Source organism: Numenius arquata, chromosome 7 (assembly GCF_964106895.1).
Source record: "Numenius arquata chromosome 7, bNumArq3.hap1.1, whole genome shotgun sequence".
NCBI lineage: Eukaryota > Metazoa > Chordata > Aves > Charadriiformes > Scolopacidae > Numenius > Numenius arquata.
Genome location: NC_133582.1, coordinates 11,811,061 through 11,833,956, shown reverse-complemented (window position 1 = coordinate 11,833,956; position 22,896 = coordinate 11,811,061). Strand labels below are relative to the sequence as shown.

The window sequence follows — 22,896 nt, the reverse complement described above, 5'->3', positions numbered from 1 at the left end:
CCTTTTCTTCCTGTCTATAGTAAAAGTATCATCTTCCCTTGTACCCATCTTTATAAAGTAATAGTAGAAATACAAAAAGTAAATTTGTCCCTCCAAAAAATATTAATTTTAGCAATTAAAAAAATTATCACTGTAACTGCTACATCAACATATGATTGTCTTGACCAGGGTGTACTTTTGGCAATTGTCCATTCAGATAAAGGAAATCCATAACACTAAAATGATCGTAAAATATTATCATGTTAATTAACTTCTCAAGAAAGAGTAAAATATGGGTGACTGAAAGAGAAACAAAGGAGGGTGAAATAGGAATGACACCCACCTTAAATTAAGGAATCACTGGCCAAATGGAAGAAACAGTTATAAACAATGATAAAGGTTTTGTCTTTGTTGCCTTCTTTTTAATGGATTTGAAATTAAGTCTTAAATGGCACCAGGATTCTTACAATGCAGTTTCTAAATATTAGCTGAAACTATCATATTCAGCTTCAGCTGAATGGGTTAAAAACTGAATACTCATCTTATGCTATGGCAGGAGATAAGCTCTTCCTCAGCTGAAGTAACTACTTTCCTTTCTCTGTCCTTGCCTCAAAAAACACCAGTTTGCAGTTGAGTTCTAACAAGATTTAAACTCTACTCCTTTAAGATTGACAGTTTCTTGTAGCTAAGAGATGTTCCAGTATGTACTTAAAAGCAAGCAATGCTTTGGACCATCCCAGCAGTGAGTCCTGCTTTTGAAGTCTTTGAATTATCCATAGCAGATGCCACTAACAAAGAGAAGCTGACAGCCTTAAAGTAGAATTTAAATTTATGTACAGCAAAGGTCACAAAAAAAGAGAAAGGATTACCTTTTTAAAACTGATTCCTTTTTCTGTCTCTTCAGAGAGCAACAGATTGCAAGAAAAAAAAGATGTTGTAGCTGGGATACTATTTATCAACAGGAACAACCTGTATCCTAATATGAAGGGTCTAGCCACTCCAGAAAGAAATAATAATTTAAAGTAAATATTTCCTGAAATAATTCTTTACACATTTTAAATAAACTAAATTCCTGACTCTCCTTATTCGCTGTCAAATTTATTTAAAATTTATTTAAAAAGGGCTCATGTTCTTTTTTTTTTTCCTCTTAAATGTTTATAGTAGTCACAGGTAGATCAAGTAGATCACAACATACGCAAGAAAAACTTCTTTTCCATCTCATTCCTATTTCTACTTACATCCTGACTTCGAAACATACTTTATGAAAAAATCAGGTCTAGCATGACTGTTAACAACATATCTCTTTCAGAAAACACGGAATATAGAGCCCATTAAACATGAAATATTTCTTTTGGGTTTGGGGTGGTTTTTTGGGGGGAGGGAAGGGGAGAAAATTACTCGAAAATATTGAGCAAAGCAGTTTCAAAGTGTTAAAACTTATGACTTTTCTAACTGAAAGGCCTGATTTAAAAGATAACCTGTTTATTGTAAAACTAGTTAGTCTCCAAACAATTTAAATCAAAGTGAAATATTTCCAATTTATGTAAACCTAAGTCTATAACTGTTTCACTGAACCCCAGATTACTTTTTCAACCAGCATTTGATTTAAATTTGAGAGATTTTTCCACTTCCTGTCCTATTTCAGAATAATACAGCAAACATCAGAAGACATCAATAATCAGACTACCTATTTCTTGCCTTAACTCTATGAAGCTAAACTTTAAATCAGAAGTTTGATTACTCAAGGCTTTTGGTGACATCAGCCAACAAACTTTTAGGGAGGCAGCCTCTAAACTTCACTGCCTCCCTCTCTTTTTTAGAGAAGAAAAAAAATCAGTTATAAATAATGTTATGCACTGCCACTCTGACTGTTCCCTTCTCACCTGTTGATAGCTGTACACACATCTTATTTGAACTTAAATAGTAAGCAGGCATTCCATCCTGCTGTAACTGCTGTTTATCCAGCAGAGTTAGTCTTCATCACAGGTAGCCTCACACATAGCACATATTGTTTCTTGATCTTATTTTTTTTCAGATTTAGATAGATAGTAGCATTATGTAAGAAGGGTATCAACATTCTTCCAGCTCACTGAACCATGAGAAGGGTTTGGGGCTCACCATGCTCTTTTTCTTGCCAATGACTGTTCAACCAGCATGGAAGAGATTAACAACATTTCCAAGAAGATTAAATATCTCGTTTGGCTAAGTACCTTCCTTATATCTTCCATTACAGTCAGTTTTTCCTCTTACCAGGGTCTTAGTTCCGACCAGCACTAGATAGACCTCAAATCAAACTTAAGTTTTTGAAAAATGCTTTAAAAAATGTCCCTGTCAAGGCAAAACGAATGGGAAAGGAAGCACACTGGTATATTTCTGCTGGAAAGTCAGGAGTTCATTTTTAACTCGTGTAACTCATCTGCAAAACAAGCCTCCAAACTTCTTTTGGTTTCAGTTCCTAGCAGCTAAAACCAGGGCTCCTTCTGCATTTCTCTCTGAAAAAGTATATACTGAAACTCCAAAGGAACATGGCATGTTTTTTAACTTCACTAATACTAGAAGCAGTGCTAGAATTTAGGTCTTCTATTTCACAGTGCATACTAGTACATCTTTGAAGTTAAGTTTTAAATAAAATAAAAAGACATCACTGTTAGCAACTGTTCAGACACTGCAGAAAACACAGAGCATGACTGATTTACTGACAGCTGTAAGCTCACACGCACAGAATTCAGCAACTGAAGCATACTTATGAGAATACTTATGATAATAAATCCACATTATTTTTATGCACTACCTTGCCAATAGAAATTCTTCTAACTTAGTTAAGATTTCTTAAATTAAGAAATATGAATAGTGACACCCCTCCTCCCTCTCTTTGAACACGTGAACATATCTGCCCATAGTCTAATGCTTTAGCCTTACCAGTGCTGTCATCATAAACAACAGTAACTGTTTTCCACTTGAAGAACTGCACAAGGTCAAGGATGGCACGGCTGAGTGAAGAGAAATCTGGATAGAGGCTGACATAGAAGGAGTCCTTGTTGTCTGACACCTGATGTTTCCAGCGGGTCTGGATATGTGGAACACCCAAAGCGTTGCAGATGGATTGCACAGCATTAGCTGAGGAGCTATGGGATGGTCCGAAGATGGCAGCCACCCCAAGGGACAGCTGATCACAGGCTGAATAGGAGACAGAAGTCTGTCAATGATGAGAGGAAAGAAGGCAGTGTGCCAGAAGGTATTGCACAATTCACATTAAACAAAAGGCACTCCATGAAATACAACTTTATCGCTGACAGAGCTCCCTTCCTGTGTAACACTTGCACTTACACAGATTTCAACTTCAGAATACATTTCTAAGCTTTCACTGTGAACTGATGAATAGCAACACTTAACATCGAAATAGCGCTCAGCTACATTTAATAAACACTTCTGTGTCACTGGAAGTCACAAAGGCCAGCAATTGTGTATCTTTTAAAAAGCACTGACAAGGGAAGAGATTTATGCTCAGCTGCATCTTACATTTGGAAAAGGGCCATATGGGACAGTATTCTAACCTAGACTGTTTAAGCGTTAACTTCTTCCTCAATCAATCAACACTATTTCTACTGAGTTCCTAATTATTCAGAAATTGTATGTGTTAAGTGGATTCTAGTTAAGTATCAGCCAAATTATTTATTTCATGGAAAGTAGCCACGTTAACTAGCAAAATGTAAAGGTCAACGTTTTCCCTAGAAGAAAATTAAATTGCTATCTGCTAATGAAAAAAATTCAGTGTCCTTTCTTAAAAGACTGGAAATCCTCAGTTTAGGAGATATTAATAGATATCTATTAGTAGATAAAAATGGCCCTGAGAGTCACTGACACGATACTGCTGCATTTAAGTGGCTCAGATTTCCTCTTTCCAATATAGATTAGCCCCACATACATTGCACATTAGCAGTCTCTGGTCTGTATTATCTCCCACAGTACGTTCCAGTATCATCTTGTAGAATATTAGTTAGCACATGACAAAAAGAAGGCAGGAAAACTGGTCAATGTTGCAGTCCCGTGTTTCAGCCCATGCCCTGCTCCTCTTTAGATCACTACCATAGACATAACCTTTATGAGTTTACAGTTCTGAAAAACGACAGATTCTGTCTTCTAACATTCTCTTTGGTAGAGAGAAATAATGAAAAGTATCTCCCTAATCCAACGTAGAAGCTAGTATTTGTATGAGGTTTGATTAATTAATATTGTTATTCCACCATCAAGGCTCCGACAGCTGAGGAAACAAGCAGTAGAAACACATCTTGCTGCATTACTTTTTGCAGGAAGTCAAAATTAATTGTTTTACTATGCACATGCTTTTCAACATGATAAAAATATTGCTAAGTCTTCCAAGTGTATTCCAGAAATTATGCTGGCACACCTTTTTATTACTGCAGAGCACTGGTGGTTTAAGTGAACTTCTCATATACACACAGGATCTCCATTGCATTTCTAAGCATCGGATCAGGGCCTAAATGACTAGCTTGATAAAAAAACATTTATGCTAATATTGCCCTTCTTAAGAGTAATCAACAAGCTTTATGCAAATGTCAGTAAATGGGATCACTAACAACAGCAATAGCTACCAGATGGCTTTTCAATGGGCTTTTTTTTTCCCCTGTTTCTGAGATTTGAATAATGCAATGCTTTCACACGTGATTTGATACGGCACTGGCTCTATCAGACGCATACCAATTTTTCTAGTGCATTCAGGATATTTTGTTTGCGTTTACATTATTTTTCACTGAAACAGGATCTTGGAAATATCGTCTTGCCTTCAGGTTGCTCTTTCATATAGCACCTTTAAAAACCCATTAATATTTCATCTATATTCAACTTCAAAAGTATGTGATACTAAGAGGTCTAAACAGGCTATTTGTGATGCAGAGCCTGGCTGTTCACTAATGGACATAATCATGAACCACAAAAATGAGTCAAACGCTTAAACCTCATTGTTAAAACTCTGCTTTGGAGCCATCATAATAAAATGAACCATTTGATGTTAACCTTTAGCCTTTGATTCTGAACTAAAGCACATGTCAGCACAAATGTAGTTGGCTGTATTGTGAACTGATAAAGCAAAAAGCTATTAGCACTGGAAGATTACACAGATTTTGATACAGCCTGACCAGTTACAAATAAAGAGTTGCATTCTCATCCAAGATGCAAGTGGGAACAATGAATATATAAAATCTCAATACATCCAATCAATGGCATGTTGCCATTCGAACTTCAGCTATTATAGTCTATCAAGAATTAGCAACATAATATTCAGGCTAGCTTGCACACTCAGGCAAACCCCAAGTAAGGGATAAAAGTAGTTGTGTTGTCTCAGGAAAGGCTTAAAGAATTAAAGATCGCAGAACAAATTTCTCTGCTCTCTACATCCTCCCTCATGAGAGGAGAGATACTGTCCCATTACATTTCACAGGACAGAGTGAACCGGAGTCAGGAAGTGGTTCAATTTGGAAGATGAAGAGGAAAGAAGGAAGGGTCCAGAATTAAGGATCAGCCCATTCATTCACTGTTGGCTGAGATGGAAAGGGAAGTGTAGTCTCTCAGAATTTGCCTTAATGCACCATCCAGAAAAACAGAATAACAACTCAAAAATACTTTGTTAAAAGTGTTGTTTGCCTCCTTCTTCCACACTCTCCTCTTCAAAGAAAGCATCTTGTTAGGCATTAATATTTAGCCTATAATTTTTTTCATAAATGAAGTCATCTTAAAGTGACCAAACTGTATTTCTGTACAAATATGGACACTATCTATTTCTGTGCCTAACGACAGCCTATATTAGAATTCTTTATTTAGCAAATAAACAGATAAGTTTGCAAGATTAACTCTGTATGCTGCAATAAAAGAAAAAAAGTTTCTCAATTTCTGAACTGAATTTTTCAATCAGTATTATATTCCACTTTTGAGATATACTTCATGTACATTCATTCTGTCAGAGAAGCTTTTTCCTATGAAGCATTTCTAATGTATCATCAAATGTTTTTATTCATCTTAGCCCACTGTAACACCAAAAATCCCTTGTTGTGTAAACCTTTCAGTCTGCAACACTTGCAAGTGGCACGTTGGGACCCGATCATTTGGCAAATTTAGCCTAGAAACCTGTCATAAAAACACAGGTTGACCTCTGATTCTTTCACCTTTCTTATTTTCTTACTAAGGACAACATTCATATGAAATTGCCTCTTCAATTTATCAAAAAAAAAATGTTTTTAAAGAACATGTAGCAGTGCAAAATTCAGTCCTGCTGACTTCTGACCACAGGCTTTGTATTTTCTCCTGTAAATACATAATGAACTTGTTGGTGTTTGGACTTTCTAGGGTATTGCAATGATGCAGTACAATTTGCATCTATTGTCATAGATTTGAATGTAAAGCAATCTGAAAACTTCAATTTGTGTGAGAATCAAAGATTTGAAAATTTAGAAATAATTTTGAACATTTTTTTAAATTTTAATTTTTCTTTAAACAAATCATTTATAATTAGGAGAAAACTGCTGAACTCAGGCCTAGACATAAACCTGATAGCAATATTCTTATGCAGACTTAATATTTAGGCTTATTTTTATGCCTTGTTGACATAAGGTGCACAAAACTATAACTACTTGTTCCCCTTTGGGGACCACACCTGATTAGCTGTATGAGACATTTATATGTTAAAGGTATCTGTGGAGGTGTACTTAAAGTGATTGAATGCTTAAAACTTAATTGTAGCATTCTTTCAAGTTCACTAGAATTTGGGGGCACTTAGCATTTTCCAGGAGGAAGGTCCAGAGATCCTGTATTCTCATACCAAAGGATCTAGTCTCAAAAACACCATAGTCACAAAGCTCAGAAAATTTTATCTCCAATTTTAAATATTTAAAGTAGCTTTTAGTCAGACACAGTGGAAGCAAAGGTGACAGTGTAATTTTCAAGCAGTTACCATTACAGCCTTCAAGGCTGTTAAAGCAGTTCTTGACATCAGCCAAAACCTTGTACAGTCTCACTTCATACAGTTTTGTTAGACAGACCTTTTTTCAGGTAGGCAAACCAAGTGAATCTTAGTTTCTTGTTAAAAAAAAAATAAATATGCAAAAGGTTACCTTTTTTGGATGCTTCAAAACTGTCATAGAGATTTATCTTTTGGGTGTCGTATGTTAAAGTAGTATTTGGCAGAAGAGTTCTGTTTCTGTTGATTGTGTTCACAGCGAATCTGAAGGCTAATTCTTCTGCTCCCATTGGGCCAGATTCTACACACTCAAAAATGCCTCCTAGTAGCAGGAGAAAGAAAAAAGAAAAAACCAAACCACTAGTAAGCCAAAATAGCATACAAGAACACCTTTAATCATCAGTTTGGGAAAAGATTCAATCAGCCTGAAATTTTTAACTTAAACCTGATACAGTGCAACTCATGAAATTGTCTCATGATTTTGGTGAGGTTGAGGTCAAACCATAAATAACCCAGCAACAAATCAAACTTACCTTAAAGAAAACCTGTTAAGTTTTTTTTCATACAATATTCCTTTTACTACTGTGAATAAAAAGAGTGTGGAAATGTAAGCTAACCAGTCTATTTAGAAGCAAAATAGGAGAGGGATGAAAAATATGTAATTATTATTTTACATAGTTATGCTTGAAATTATTACATTTAGCTTTTCCAGATCAGACACCATCTATGTGTGGTGGTGAGAGGGAGATTTCTGGATTCTTGTTTTCTACTCTTCTAGACTTATGATACAGCAGTAATGAACTGGAGAGTTCACTGGAAGCGCAACATATAAAAGGAGCATGGAACTGGGATGCCCCAAACTTCCTCCAGAAATGAATATGTATAGATATTTTAGCATGACTCTGTGCCTGAGCTGATAAATATGTTGAGCAAAGGGCTCAAATTTTGCACAGAGTAGCATGTACATGCTAACCTCATTCTCAGCAAATACAGGAATCTAAGCAACTACAACCTACATAAGCTCTATCATGCCACGAAAGCATCCCCACACAAAGCATACTGCCAGAGTAGGACACGCCTCAAACAACAAGCAATTTCTAGAGTGGTTCCGAGCCAGCTTTAGTCTTAAATGAAGCAAAGAAGTTTGGGAAACCGTGCTGCGCCTCAGCTGTTGTTTTCTCATAATGAGATATCCTTGCCCATAAAATGTAAGTTTATACATACTTTGGAGTAACATCATTTATCTTGGGTCTGGAAAGGTCAAGGATACAGTGACAATAAAAGTAATTTGAAGATATGTCCTTATGATAGTGACGTGGAATGCCTCAGAAAAACAATCAGCATCCATGTGGTCTCTCTGGTCCTCATGCTAACAGTATCTGCCTATACTAATGGCGGTTGAATGGCCATAAACTGAGGATCACAACTTACAAGCCAGGCATTATATCTGTGCAAGAAATGTTTTTCATTCGCTTTTTCCTAGCTTGTGCGTGTTCATTTCCAAAGTAATATTGCTCCCTGGCTTTGTATTGTCTAAAAAAACTTTTATTCAACACTCCACTATTTTCTCAGCAAGAAGGTCTCAGAGTCTGTACAGAAACCAAGTCACACCGAACTTCACAAACTACAGTCAGTTTCTAAACGATCCTGTTGAGCAGCCAATAATGAACCATTTCTAAAATAAAAAGAACGTGTATTTAGTTATAAACTCTTTCCCTGTCTGAAACTTAAATATGAAGAGGCTTTTCAGTTTTGCAAACCTCCTGCCTCTTCCAACCTGTTTCTCACTACAGGATGGAAATAAATGTTAACTTTTCCTGCAGATGAGTCCTTAAATTGCTGGTGAGAGCCCTAGGGGCAGATGCTCAAATAACATTAATTTAAAAGCACAAGTACTAACCACTAAGATAAGATGCAACTAACAATTATTTAAACATCAGTCATTTAAAACTGAGAACGAGGCACCGACGGGAGAGGCAAATGCTTAAGAAAAATTTAGATACCTAGGGAAATGATCCAAACTGACTGAGCATAGAATGTGTATGTAATCTGTAACCAATATTAACAATATTTCAAAAGCTAAAGCAAAAGGAAGTTGGATAACATTCACGTAAATATAGGCTTATTACACTTTAAAACTGAAAAAAAAAATACCATTTTTATTTGCTCACTAATGGAGTATTAACATGAAAGGCAACCTACTGCTTTCAAAATTAAAGCAGCTCTCTGTTTAGGAAAACATAGTCTGATAAGATTTTTGTGCTGCTTAAGACTTACAGCATCTAAGCTTTGTAAATCAAGCTGTGACATCTAGGAGGATCCTATTTTGATTTGAGCAAAATATTAAAAAATTGCTGCCAAAAGCTAAAAATTGGTGAATAAATGGTAAGTATAGATATTAAGAGACAACAAAAATAAAAAGACATTTCCATGAGCATAACAAAAATTAAGCTAGATTTTATAGAATTTCCTAAGGCATCTGGAAAGCAGTTATTCAAATGTATTTTAATAAACCAGTATCACACAAACAGCTGTTAAAAAAAGGATTATATCTTAAGTTACCATGGATTCATAAAGAGAAATAAGCATTACAATATCTCTCTCTCTCTCCCCCCTGAAATTTTTACATTGGAAGATTTCCTTTTTAATTTCAATGTGTCTGAAGCTCAATACAATCTTCCTTCTTTATTCTTATATTTTTCATTCTGCTCAATTCTAAATTCTTGTGATGGAGAATTCCTTGTCAAAGGTGCAGCCACTACTCTCAGCATAAGATAAATAAAAATAAAAATGGATTTTGACCTCCCATATCTGGGTAATTCCTAATGGTAGTGACAGTCCATCACATAGGAAGACAATTTTATGAAGACAACAAAGTCTTTATCTCCCGTGAGTGGCAACGATGTGTAATTTCCCACGTGCACCATTCAGTGGTTTCTTCCCTCATTCACACATTCTTTGTCCCTGTGATAAATGCAAGTCCTACAAAGCTGGCAGCATATGCTTTGTCTGCCTCAGGGTAAATTTCCATTCCTAAGGAAAACAGAGGTAGACTACCCTGTTTCTGTTGTCCTATGATTAAGATATTTTGCTAAGAGGAAGGAAAACATAGCTTCTGATTGCTGCTCCTCAATACATTTACGTTTTATACTAGATAGATACTGAATTAAAAATAAGAACCTAGAGGAATATAGATTAGACCATATAGTTGCAGTTTCCTAGCAGTTTTCTAACCGGTAGGATGTCACACCTCCACACTAGGCTCCTTTCAATTCAATTCTATGCTACTTCTGTATCTGCTCAAGCAGCAGGGGAGGAACACACCATAATTAAATATTATGGATGCTGGCAGGTGTAGGTTCATCTTAACTTTTACACTAAGAGTAGACTCCATCAACAGGTTCTCAAAGTGCACCATGTCCTACTAATATGCAAAATGGCTGAAAATGCCTGGCTCTGTAGTGAATAACAGCTGCCAGCTTTGGCCAAGCTAATACTGCACGCAGGGCACTACCATTTTTCAACTGGTCTTCTAAACAGTTCAAATTCAACTCACACACTAAGCAGAGCAGGAGCTTAGGCAGACACGTCTGCATTCTAAATATCAGAATATAGTCACAAAAAGCTCCTCATTCTCCAGAGGAGAGTCCTTTTAAGCATGCATGGAAGTCTATGCTTCAGATCTTTTCAGGATGGTCAGCAGAGGCACATAAATGAGTTCAGACATTGACAGGAATGGGAAGTTTTAAAGGGTGCTTTCTGCATTGCTGCATAAGGTAGAAGTAGGAATTTATTTGGTAACTAAACTGCCTTGGCCTTACCATTATGTTCCTATATTTGTTAATGAATATGTAAATAATAAAAAAAATTACTTTGAGTATTTTTAAAGAAAATGTTCTGTAAATCCACTGGCTTAACACTAGGGGACAAGTCACAAATTACACTGCCTTTTTTTTTTTTTAGTAAAATGGAAAGAAAATGAATAAAAAGGATTGCCTTTCCACTTCAGGTATACTCAATTATAAAGGGATAGTGGTTTCCAGAAGCTGTTATAGCATACTGAGTCATGTTGTTCCCTCACAAGCAGGCTGTTCTTTACTGCTATTGTACCTTGTATTCAGGATAGCCTTATTAATAATCAAATTGAGGAATGCACCGCATGCTCTCAGATAAGCAGACAGAAGAGTCATAAATCTTGCCATTGATATGTGGACAAGCAGCCAAGCGAATGCCTATCTCTATCTAACAGCTTGAAAAAAGCAGGTGTTGGGGCTTGTCTTATTTTTAACACGGTTTATAGACCTGTAATAGGCAGAAACACCAGTTTTCATAAGCAACCAGGCGCATCCTAGAGGAAATGGCTGAATTTTCACTGTTACCTCAAAATTAAAAGAGAAAATTTAAAAGTATATTAAAATGTGTATTTAATGCTTAGTTTGCTTTAATGATCTCATACATGACTTCATTTACAGTGTTAATGGTATAGCAGTTCATCTCTGCCCTATAACAATAGCACTTGGGAATATGGCATCATACAGCCACAGCTCAGTCTGTAGCTCATGAATTTCTATTGACTGTGTACAGTATGTGACTGCTGTATAGCTCAACACTTCAAGTGTTTGCTATCATAGAATGGTTAGAGTTGGAAGGGACCTTAAAGATCATTGAGTTCCAACTCCCCTGCCATGGGCAGGGACACCTCCACTAGAGCAGGTTGCTCAAAGCCCCATCCAGCCTGGCCTTAAACACTTAGCAAAAGTTCAGTAGATTTCAGTAGTGATCAACACCTGAAGAATCAGAGTGATGAGGAACATTTAGAAAAGGCCAAGCCAAGCCAGATATGCAAGAGCAATTGTAAAAACAATCTTTAAATACTTTTGCAGTGATATCCAGGTTAATTCAGATCTCTATTAATCTTGATATACTAGAACTGCTTTTACCAAACCTGAAATTCACTAGGGGTTTTCATCACACAGTTTTCACTTTTAAAAAAATATTTATATGACCAAGTGTTTTTACCATAACCAATCGAGAAAATCCTTGTAATACTGATGCAGTAACACTTTCTTCAAAACCAGAAACCACTGGAAAAAAGGACACTATGTAGTGCCTAAAATAGTATGAGTAATGTAGATGTTCTTATTACTTTCCAAAGAAAAAGAAAATCTGAAATAGTTTTTTTTTTTTATCTCAGCTAGTAACATTTCTTCCCATCATTTTCTTTTAAAAACATATAAGTATGTTTAAATTATAGGAATAATTTTATGAGGTTATATAAGAATCACCTCAGATCAATACTTTGATTATAACAATTGTGCCAAACAGAAATTTCTTATTCTGACATTATTTCCTGTTCAGAAAACATGAACTCTCAGACAGTCTTAGTTTAATTAACCTGGAAAGATGGGAGAAAGAAGTAATGGGTGTCCATGAAAAAAGGTATCTGTGATAAACAACTTTTCTAAAAAGTATTATGTGGTAGAATCAAGCAAGTCTATCACTTATTATACCATTATATTATATGCTTGCGTTCTAATTTTTAAATTGGCCATTTCATAATCAGAGCCAGTAATTATGTAAGGTGATACTACATTTAGAGGGGTAGAAAGTCAAAAGCATGTTATTGAGAGTTCAGTGGATGGTAGTATACTGCCAACATTTCCAGAGATGGAAGTGATGGATTTTTGGAAGTGTGAAAGGACTACGGTTCTCCAAATACAGGCATAGCCAGAAGGCAGTGAAGAGGTTCATCCAAAAAACCCAATATCACTGACGTGGCGTGGATGTTACTGGGAGCAGGAGGCATGGTAGGTGCTGTGCTACAGTGACTGATCAGGGCTGCTGGCTGAAGGCATTTTAGTCCTAATCAAGCGTGCCATGGGCTGTACTGATAATCCTGTTATGGATTGGAAATCTACAGAAATGGTTCAAAGACCTCCGTAAAGGTTGCTGGCTTAGATGTGTGCTTCCTATAAATACAGAAAAAAATTACATTTTAGCCACTTATTTCTGTCTGGAACAGGATTTAAGAAAATGAATCACTTTCATGCATGACGTTAAAAGCAAATGTAAATATTTCTTCTTTACAACCTTTTCCGTAAAACAATTTAGTTTAATTTTTTATATCGATTCAGAATACAGCAGTGTGAGTCTGGACTATACCATATTTTTATTAGTAGTATTCAAAATTATATTGAAAGCTTTCTGAATCTCACAACAGGAAAGAATTTAATAAAAGGATCACTTGCCATAGAAAACTGCTTATTTGACTTTGAAGTCCTTTTTATGTGCATAAGCCACTGTGGAAAAAGACAGGACACTTCAGCAGTGTCCTTTACCTACACCAAGTGTACATAAGGTTTGGAGGAAGGAAGCAGGACCTGGAATTTGTGGGGGTTATCATCATTACCACGGATTTCCTATGTGACCCTGGACAAAAAGCTTTTCTGAAAAATAAATCTCTCATTCCAAAACAGATGTAACAGACACCTCAACATTGCAACAGATGCACAATTAAAGGAAAACCAGTAACTTGCTTTGAAATGAGACATAATTTCTGTTAAAGGCATTTATGGAATCAGTGTATCAAGGCACGATCACAGAATCCTGGAAATCTTGCACTATAAAATGCACATAAATATTACCTTCAGCATCTAGGTTATCTTTTGATCCATATTTTAGTGTAGTTGCATGAAACTGGCAACTTTAAGACGTTTCTCATAAAAGGATTTGAATTATCTACAGATTTAAGACAAATAAAGCTATATATTTTCTGATTGTACAATACCTAAGGGACTAAATATCCAGTCAATGTTAGGTTTATCCTGTTAATTTAATATTAAATTGTATATCAAAATAGAAGTTTGTCTTGTTTTTCTTAAATGTGAGGAAATAATAAAGGATAATTTGATGAAATAAGCATAGATCTCATTTTAACAAAAGCTTATTTATCTTATAAAACTGATGAAAAAGATTCTTATAATTTGTATGTACTCACCTTTAAAAATTTAAAATATAATTTGATACATTCTAACATCTTCTTTAAGTCAGATGTGACAAATGACACATGTCAGAATCTTACCTTTCAACAGCGCAGTTCCAAATATGCTTTGAAAAGTCATAAATAAAAAGCTATTAAAAAATATTACTAGACTGGAATATGCAGCATACTTATAAAACACTGCTTTTGATAGCATCTCTGTTTATGAATACTACTACTTTCAGTCAGAATATCAACAGAGCATGACTAAAGATGACAGGCAAAAGAAGAACACCAAAACACATTGATCTGCAGTTAGAAAATACTATCTGGAAGATTTCTTCCAACTTTAAGGATATACATTAGCTTTCTCTGACACGCTAAGCAGTTTATTACAGAATACACGTGATAATTTCAAAGCAGTTATCACATTCATGTAATATTTAGTCTCTCATAACTAGTAGTAACAAAAGCAAACAAAACACTAAATAAAACATGAATACAAAATCGGCCTCGGGAGATTTTGCTAAAATGTGCTTTTCATTACTTTGGCTAACAAAATGTTTTGAACTGTCTTAAAACAACACACCTTTGTTTCCTTCCCTTTTTTCTAAAGGGTCAGCCAACACTCAAATACAGCTTTTCAGTGTCCATGAAGAAAACATTCCATGATCCCTGAATAAGCAGAGGCAAGAACTGGTAAATCTACTTGTTTAGCAGGAACTAGAAGCAGTGTGGTTCTAAGGACTCTAAGGACTGTATATATGAGACAGGATATAAAGGTTTCTTGTTTTACACATGGCACTGTAAAGTGAGAAAAAAAGAAGTTTTTCAGTAATTTTTATATTTTAGGAAAATATTTTCAAATTATAGTTTGCTACATCATGCTTTACGTTACCTTAGTCACACGTTACTACTTCCTAACGCTGCCACGTTATAGTGCATTAACTGGAACAGTTTTTTGTTTCCATTTTCTCCTTAAAGCTGTTAAGCTATTTTCTTTAATACTGCTTGGAGCATTTAATCATCTTTTCAAAGTATTTCCTGACTGTATTACAATTAAACAGTTTGAAATCACTGCCATAGAAACGCTATGAAATAGCGGGAAAGGTAAAGTAGTCATAAAAGAATTAAAAAGTTTCCCATCGATCTGATTTTTGAAAGTTTTAAATGGGACAAATACTTTTTGCTTTTACATTTAATGACGTTTCACTTCAGTACTCAAGTGTTCAGTTTCCAAAAATGTTGGAGAGTTGCTTAGAAATTAAGTCATCTTTTCATCTTAGTAAAAATCTCAACAAAATCACTTTTGCCAAAAGTATTGCTACCCTCGGTAAAATATGGTATGCGCTGCTACGGAATTATGGTTTAAATACTTTGAAGCAATTTTCAGAAGACTGTGGCAGGTTATTGAATATTATTTGGCAAAACCTTCACTATTTCTGTCCCTAACGTACCAGCTGCTTGGATTGCATAGAAGTGGTAGTTCTACAGTCTCTCAATTCCTTTTTTGAATCTTCAGCCATGGCAGAAAAAAGAAAAAAGTGATATATATGAATACAGAACAAGCAATTAGTATGAGAAATCAAGTATTAGGTGCTGATAATAAAGATTCCATGTAGCAAGAAAGATAGATCTGTAGTGATATTGTCAAGTGTTAACGTGAATAAAAGAGGGAGTTAAACAAAACCAAAAAAGCTGCTTATCTTCAAAAGCAGAGGTATTAGGTGCCTCTGCTGCCAGACTGCACAAATTTATCATTAAATTTTTCAAAATATATTGCTTCATATTCCTTGAGCTCACCTATTTCATAAGTTACACCAATAGCAAAAGAGACTACATTTTGTAATGGGACCTGAGATAAATTATGCATCTCAGTATGACTTACACAAACAAGACATTAGCAGAAGAAATTAAGATATTTCTCTCCAAAGAAATGAATTAAATGTACTAGAAACTCCATAAATAACAATATAATTATATACTTTACAGCTTCTTGAAAGCTTTTGCATGCTACTGCTCTTCTAAATATTACACAAAAGATGCACAAATTTTGCCAAAGATTCATATATTTCTCAGTCATTCAATTAATATGATAAATATCAATAAAAAGCTTGTTAATGCATATGAAAGTTAAGTGGTTCAGAAACCGATAATTTATGGCAGATTCACGCGGAGAAAGATTCTAGTGGGATATTGAAGCAAAGCAGCAAAAATGTTTAATGAGGCACTGCACTAGAGGGCCTGTTTCAGTATGGTACATAGCAGAGAGACTGATTCACTTATCCAGAGATAAACCAGCAGTGTTTAATTCACAGCCTGCAGAAATATTATTGGAGGGTCTGGGAGGAAGTGGCACACAGAAGCAGGAGGTAAAAACATTTGATCTGAAGCACAGAGATATTGAATACTTTTCACTCCTCTCATTTGCAGTACATTTGATTGTCATTTGTTTTTCTTAATAATTACCCAATTATCTTTTCCATGAAAGGGAAGGTGTTTATATTCCTAATGACTGAAATGTGATCTAGATGTGCAAGTGATACTTCTACAGTATATCCTTTCATTCTGTTTCCATCTATCCCAGAATTCAGCTCTGGTTGTATCCAGAGTTTGAGTTTAGGTTGATCATCAATTATATGCAGATATTTTGTTTTACTAAGAGTCTAAATGCTTAGAAGTTATTAGCTAATATGGTAATTATGCTCTAAAAAGTTGTTCACTAATTTGATAATTAAGTTTTAATTACTGAATTAAAAGCCTCTTGGGAAAAATTGAAAAGTTGTTTTGGCAGGAAAGCAGGAGTTATGCATCCTACCTTATCTGAACCCTATTGATGGATTAAATATCAGCCTTTATCTTATAGAAAGGAATTCCTCCTTTTTATTCCTCTCTTCTATATATTTTCCTACTACATGGCCAAACTCTTCCAGACAAGATACACCTTAAGACAGTATACTGGTTAATCTAGCAGGACCATGGTATAAGCTTTACTTTTTTTATTTACAAGGATATATTAAAAAAAAAAAAACAACTCTAAAATGCTTTAAACTACTTTGTCCACAGTGAAGACTTGCATTTGTGACAATAGAAGACTACACAGTAAAAGTGTTCTGTGTTTTTCTTGTAATTTACATGCTGTAATAAATTATTTTTCCATATGGCATAGTCAGTTTCTCTCCACGATAAGGTTGTTTTTCAAACACCTCCAAAAGGGGAGACATTTTTTTCTGAAAGAAAAAGATGTTCCATGAATCATAAGTATCATATAAAATGTTTTCTTGAGGAATCTATATCTCACAACTGGATTTGTCAGTATCTAACAAGAGCAGTATCTTCACTGAAGGCCACCCTGCTTTAGGCATATGAACAGGCTGTCTAGCCACCTTTTTCATAAAACTTACCTCTGCAACCTCTGTTTTCAGGTATTCGAGCAAGGAAGCATACTTAGCAAGGAGGTAGGATATCAACAGCATCATTCCAACTATTTCCATTAGGAAAACAGGCTAAATACCAGCAACAAAACAGAGCAGGGGGGAAAGGGTTTAAAACAGCAGTCAAAGATAAATTCTACAGTAGTGTATTAACATGGAAGCTCTACTTTCACACTGGTGTCTCGCACACTGCACATAGTTTTAATCCACTTGGGGAAGGGAGCAGGGTATGCAATGAGGGAATGACTGAAGTTGAAGATTAAGACACCTTTATTTAAAAGGCTAGAGGTGTGCTAGGAGTCCATGTTCCCATCGTGTTCAAAGAATCTCTGGTAACAGTTCAGATCACCTGAGCACAGTCATCTAGGACTCAATGCATATGTCCACACATGGGCTACCTGACGAAGTTGGAGCTATCCCTCCTGGTCTCTGGTACAGAAAAGGAATGTTTCTTTCCCAGGTCCCATGTCTTATCTGCACAGGTGGCTCTGAAACATGAATAAGTCTCAAATTTAATTAGTTCTTTTGCAGCAGGTCAGTACAGCTCACCCATTTCCTCCGCTAACTTCCATTGACTAAAAGGGGATTTGGGGTACTTGGCACACACATCTATCTGAACCTTGAACCAAGTTGTGCTCATTTCAAAAATGATACAATAGATTTGGAAAAGGTAAATAGAAAGGCAACAAAGTGAATGAATTTCCCATGAGGAGTGAGTGAGAAAGGATAATTCAGCCAGTAAGACAGAGTTCTGCTAAAGCATACATGTCGTGCAAATTGTGGGTACAGTTTTCTTGTTCACCGTTTCCTCTCATACAAAAGCTAGAGGGCCATACTTGATGCCTCTCTTAAAGCATTCAGTGCTAATTTTCACTTTTTGCAGAGGTATGACTTAGGTAAACCAAACAAGAAAGAGATCTCAGTGCAGCAGACAGTGGATATAGGTTACCATCTCCTTAGGTGGCTTGAAGTCCAGAAAAATTACAAGAAAAAATAGATCAAAGAAACATAATGCCTGTGCATATGCCTTGCAATTTAGACTGATCTTGCAACATGAAGAGTTACAGCTTTACCTTCTGGGGCTGGCAAATTTTCCTTGTTCCTGATCATGGGAAGTTGTGATATTTGCAGTAGACAACTTTATGTAATACAGGTTTATCTAATAGGTGGTTTGTATGCTGAGAGAGAACATCTTTGAAACTTAACTGAATTGTCTCCATTTTATATTTATGGTGGAGAGATGTATTTGTTCACCAAAAGTATTAGTTAATCTAAAAAACTTAATATTTCTCAAGCACAGCTGCCAGATAAGTCCTAATAAAATTGCTTTTAGTGACACACAATAGAATTGAAATATGTTATTAAAATTTATCAAAGGTCAGAGAAAATGTTTTTAATATTTTGGTGGTGTCAAAATACAGCTACTTTTTTACCAGTTTCTAGACCCCTAAGACATTTCTTCTATATGAAAGAGCACCATGATAGACTTTTTTTTTCATTTAGCCCTTTATATTAGTATGAGTCTTGCTGTGCTGAAGCATTAGCTACCTTTCCAAAATATGGAAAAACTTGAACTCATTTTCATATTTGAACAAAGCAACAGACTGTTTGAGATTATACAATTAGATTTCAGTTTAGGAACAGAAGTGATCAAAGCCTCATTATTAACCCATTTTACAGTGTAAGTTTTGGGTAATATTTAAGACAAAAACCCACCAGGTTTTTGAGTTCTTAAGTCTCGTGCAACAGTTGGTCATCAGACTGTCATCATTCAGCAATTACACTGACCTCAGAGAATAAGAGTTTGTTACTACTACTCTTTCTGTGGCAAGGAGTAGCTTAAATCTAAGGCAGATACTGGATCTGACCATTTTTATCTTTAAATAATGTTCATTTAGCTATTTCTAGTCTTCAAAGATTTATATCTACCACTAGTAAAGCCTTGGTGACAATTCTGAGCCAGAGCGGTAGTTATGTTGTGCTGGTTTCAATTTTTTTTTTTTGTTTTGTTTGGTTTGAATTATCTTGGGCTCATCAGCCAGCAATTTAAGCTTATTTGCAGTCACAGTTAAGACTATAATGTTGAGTTGTAAAGAGAAGTTTTGGTGAGCCACAAAGCAAGATCAGTTGCCTGAAAACAGGCATCTACTGTTCTTTCAGACTGCCTGAGATTCTCTTAGGGTGCAACCTGTAGAGGCCAGCAGATATGGCAAAGAACTCCTTGGAGTTGCAAGCACTTTTGTGACTGTGGCTGTAGGCAGTATGTCTCATAGAACCCACATTAAGGCAGCTGAATCCCATCCACTGCATTGGATTCAGTTTGACCTACTCTTAGACTTCTACAAGGTGGATGTCGCTTCTGAGTTGGTTATTGTAAGCAGCCTTTATAGCCTTAAGATGAGATTAATTGTATCCTGAAAGTACTATTTAAAAGAAGTCTGAAGATTGCCCCATTGTTCCTTGTTGAACACAAATCCAACGCTCCTAAATACTCTTGCATAATCCTCAGCGACTTCCTGCAGGTGAAACTCATTAACTGTTTTTCACTAGAGAAAAATTAAAATCTTACTTCAGCAGCCCATCTGAAGATGATACACAGAACAGATACGAAGTGGTATTAGCCAGTTTCAGGTACATCAACCTGCATCCACGTAAAAAAAAAGTAGTCCATTTTGTCTGGATTTGCCACCTTTCACACATTTCAGACAACTAAGACATTGATACTTGACAATGACTGTTGAAATATCTAACAAAAAACAAGGTACATAGAAGCGGTCACCTTCTGAGCCAGCTAAACAGAATTTACTCCCTGAACTAGAAAACCATTTTCCTTAACCTAGTATATGCACATTTATAAAGTTAGAGTTATTTCTATAAAAATAATTACCTGATCTTTTAGATGTATGTTGAAAATACATATAAAGATAGAGCTTACCCACTAAAAGTTATACAGGCGATAAAGAATACACTTACGAGTACAAAATTCAGTCCTATTCGAAGACTGTGGAAGTTAGTATAATAGCTCCCACTATAGTTAAAGAGAAAGGCGTACGCAGAGACTAATTCAAAATAAGTAGACTGAAAGGCTCTTGGCACGTGCCCTTTTTATTCTGGCTTATTATAGAGTTTAGATAAGATGAATTAAAAGCTCATCCTTCAAGCCTCTTTCCTGCTTGTTCTCCTCTGTGTGTATGAATCTGTGCGTGAGTACACACACACACAAGTTGGTAATAATACGGAGGTTCTACAGCAAGAGCTTTCTGACACAGTACACTTGTATATCCATAATTAATTTCATATTTACACGCCTGTCGGTTTATTTCTTATTCTTTACCAGCTGCCCTTTGTTATCATATTGCTTTTTAACAAAGATATAATTCTGATATTACAGAATACTGATTTAGCTATTATTATGGTTTAATTATTTAATGCTAACTACATCTTGAAACAGTCAGCTGTCATAAATTATCTTTTGTCTTTTATGAGAGTCCTTCCTTACAGATGTTTTCCCCCAATAATAAAAAAATGAAAGATACCATTCTGTGATTTTCCCATTGATAGTGTGTTGTAAAATGTGCTCACAAATTATAGCTTTCCATATCCAGTAAGTAACAAGGATTTATTTAGAACTGACACAGGTAGAAGCATATCACTCTACAGCAAAAAAAAAAAAAGCAGCGCAGGATTAAGTTGTTAAACATATAAAGATACCTTGTAAATTAGATTTAAATAACATTGTCTTAAATTATTAGCCTATGGTTAATGAACGCTTTTGAGAAAAACAGGTTTTCTAGCCTTTCATATTGACTTGTGTAAACCAGTGGCCTCAGTGCCTTTATAATTCAATTCAAATCTGTAATGAGTCAGACCTGTGGAAAGGCCTGTTCAGAATGAGCAGTGACAACTTAGTTGAAATGCTGCTCATGCCATGGAAACAATGAAGCATGACATTTTGTCTTTTACATCTGGCAACAAGTTTACTGGGAAAAAGTAAGAGTCATTTATTCTGTTTTTCAGAAAGGTGGCAATGTGGATAGAAGAATTAAACATTTACTTTGGGGGAGTGCAGACTATTTCTTTGCCTTTTTCACAGATGTATTCAGCTGTTCTCTAAATTTATTTGGTACCTTAAATATTCATTCATTTTTAGCTTTTCTTGCATTGAAATCTATATATAGCCACCTCTGAAAATCTTCTGTGACATTTAGGATACTTCTTTAACAATATTTTTCCTTCAGTTGAAGCCTAATCTCCAAAACGCATCTTTCATTTTGCCTATGTTGGGGTATTTACCCAAGAATAAAAGAAACTAGAAGTATACATAGAAAACAGGGCAATTGTTTCAAAACCTTCAGTGACTTCAGATTTTTTTCTGTCATATAAATTCAGTAAATCATCGTGAATTAATACCTTACCTTTAAGATGCGATTTAATACTAATATGAAATTACATATACCTTTTGCCCATGCTAGTTTGCTAATAAAATAATATCCTTAAACCAATCATTTACACATCCACATTCCAGAAAGATTTTAATCTCTTGCTTAGAGTCCCAAATTCTATTAACATATTTCTTAATTTGTTGTCTTCTACAAGATAGAGATTTGAAGGTTCAGATTTCTCATTAATAAGGGGCAATTTTAAGGATTAGCTGTAATCTTGCATTCTGAGTTTTCACACTTTAGATTAAAAGGCTATTTTCAAAAATTGCAAGGGCTTAAAGCCAACTTCTGTCTTCCCTCAACTCCATGATACAACTTTTCATTAGACATAGGGCAATATATGTACATCTCTGCTCTATTCTCAAGTCTGCCAGTGGGTCTGTTCTTTCAAACCAGCAGGCTAATGAAGTGCAATAACTTAAAACTACATGCGCACTGCAGTATTGCTCGTGCCAGGCAGATATGCAGGCAGTGTACTGCAAAAATAATGCAGAAATGTACAACCAAACCACTGATCCAAAACAAACAAGGAACATGGATGTATCAGCTGGTCACCCAAGCCTAAAATAAGAGCCCTGCTCCAATCCTTGTCTCTGCAAGCTGTTTCTCGATCCTTCAGAAGCAATGTAACTGGATAATTTTAAATTTATGGATCTTCAGAAGCAACGGAAGATTTAAATAAATCCATTCTAAGCATATTTGAACTCAATTCTCCATTCTGAATGGTTCGGCTCAAAGATCTTACGTTCCAGGCTAGAAATTGCTTGTTGATTGTTCCTTGTAAGGCTTTAGAAAATGACAGGCAACTGTAATCAGAAAGGACTCTAATCAGCAGGAGAGTTTCACATGTGCTATCCCTTATGCACACTATTGTAGGCAATCACTGCTGCTAGAATTAGAAAATCCTTCAAATAAAATACCTGTTACAGTCTTGCTCAGCTATTCAATTACTTATACAAAAATTTGTGGCTAAACCAGTGTTGATAACACACCAATGTTTTGGCTATTGCTGAACAGAGCTTTCACAGCGTCAAGGCCTTCTTGTTTCTCACTCTGAAACCCCAGAAAGCAGGCAAGGGCTGGGCAAGAGGT

General features: G+C 35.5%; 1 protein-coding gene across 1 annotated transcript in view; it reads right to left on the bottom strand.

Moving 5' to 3' along the window:
- Positions 1 to 22,896, bottom strand: part of GRIK2 (glutamate ionotropic receptor kainate type subunit 2) — a 373,275-nt gene that overhangs the window by 254,972 nt on the left and 95,407 nt on the right. Inside the window, exons 2-3 of the mRNA XM_074150299.1 lie at positions 7,104 to 7,271; positions 2,899 to 3,156 (exon numbers count right to left, since the gene is read on the bottom strand). Coding sequence (XP_074006400.1) covers positions 2,899 to 3,156; positions 7,104 to 7,271 — 426 coding nt within the window. The remainder of the gene's footprint in view (positions 1 to 2,898; positions 3,157 to 7,103; positions 7,272 to 22,896) is intronic.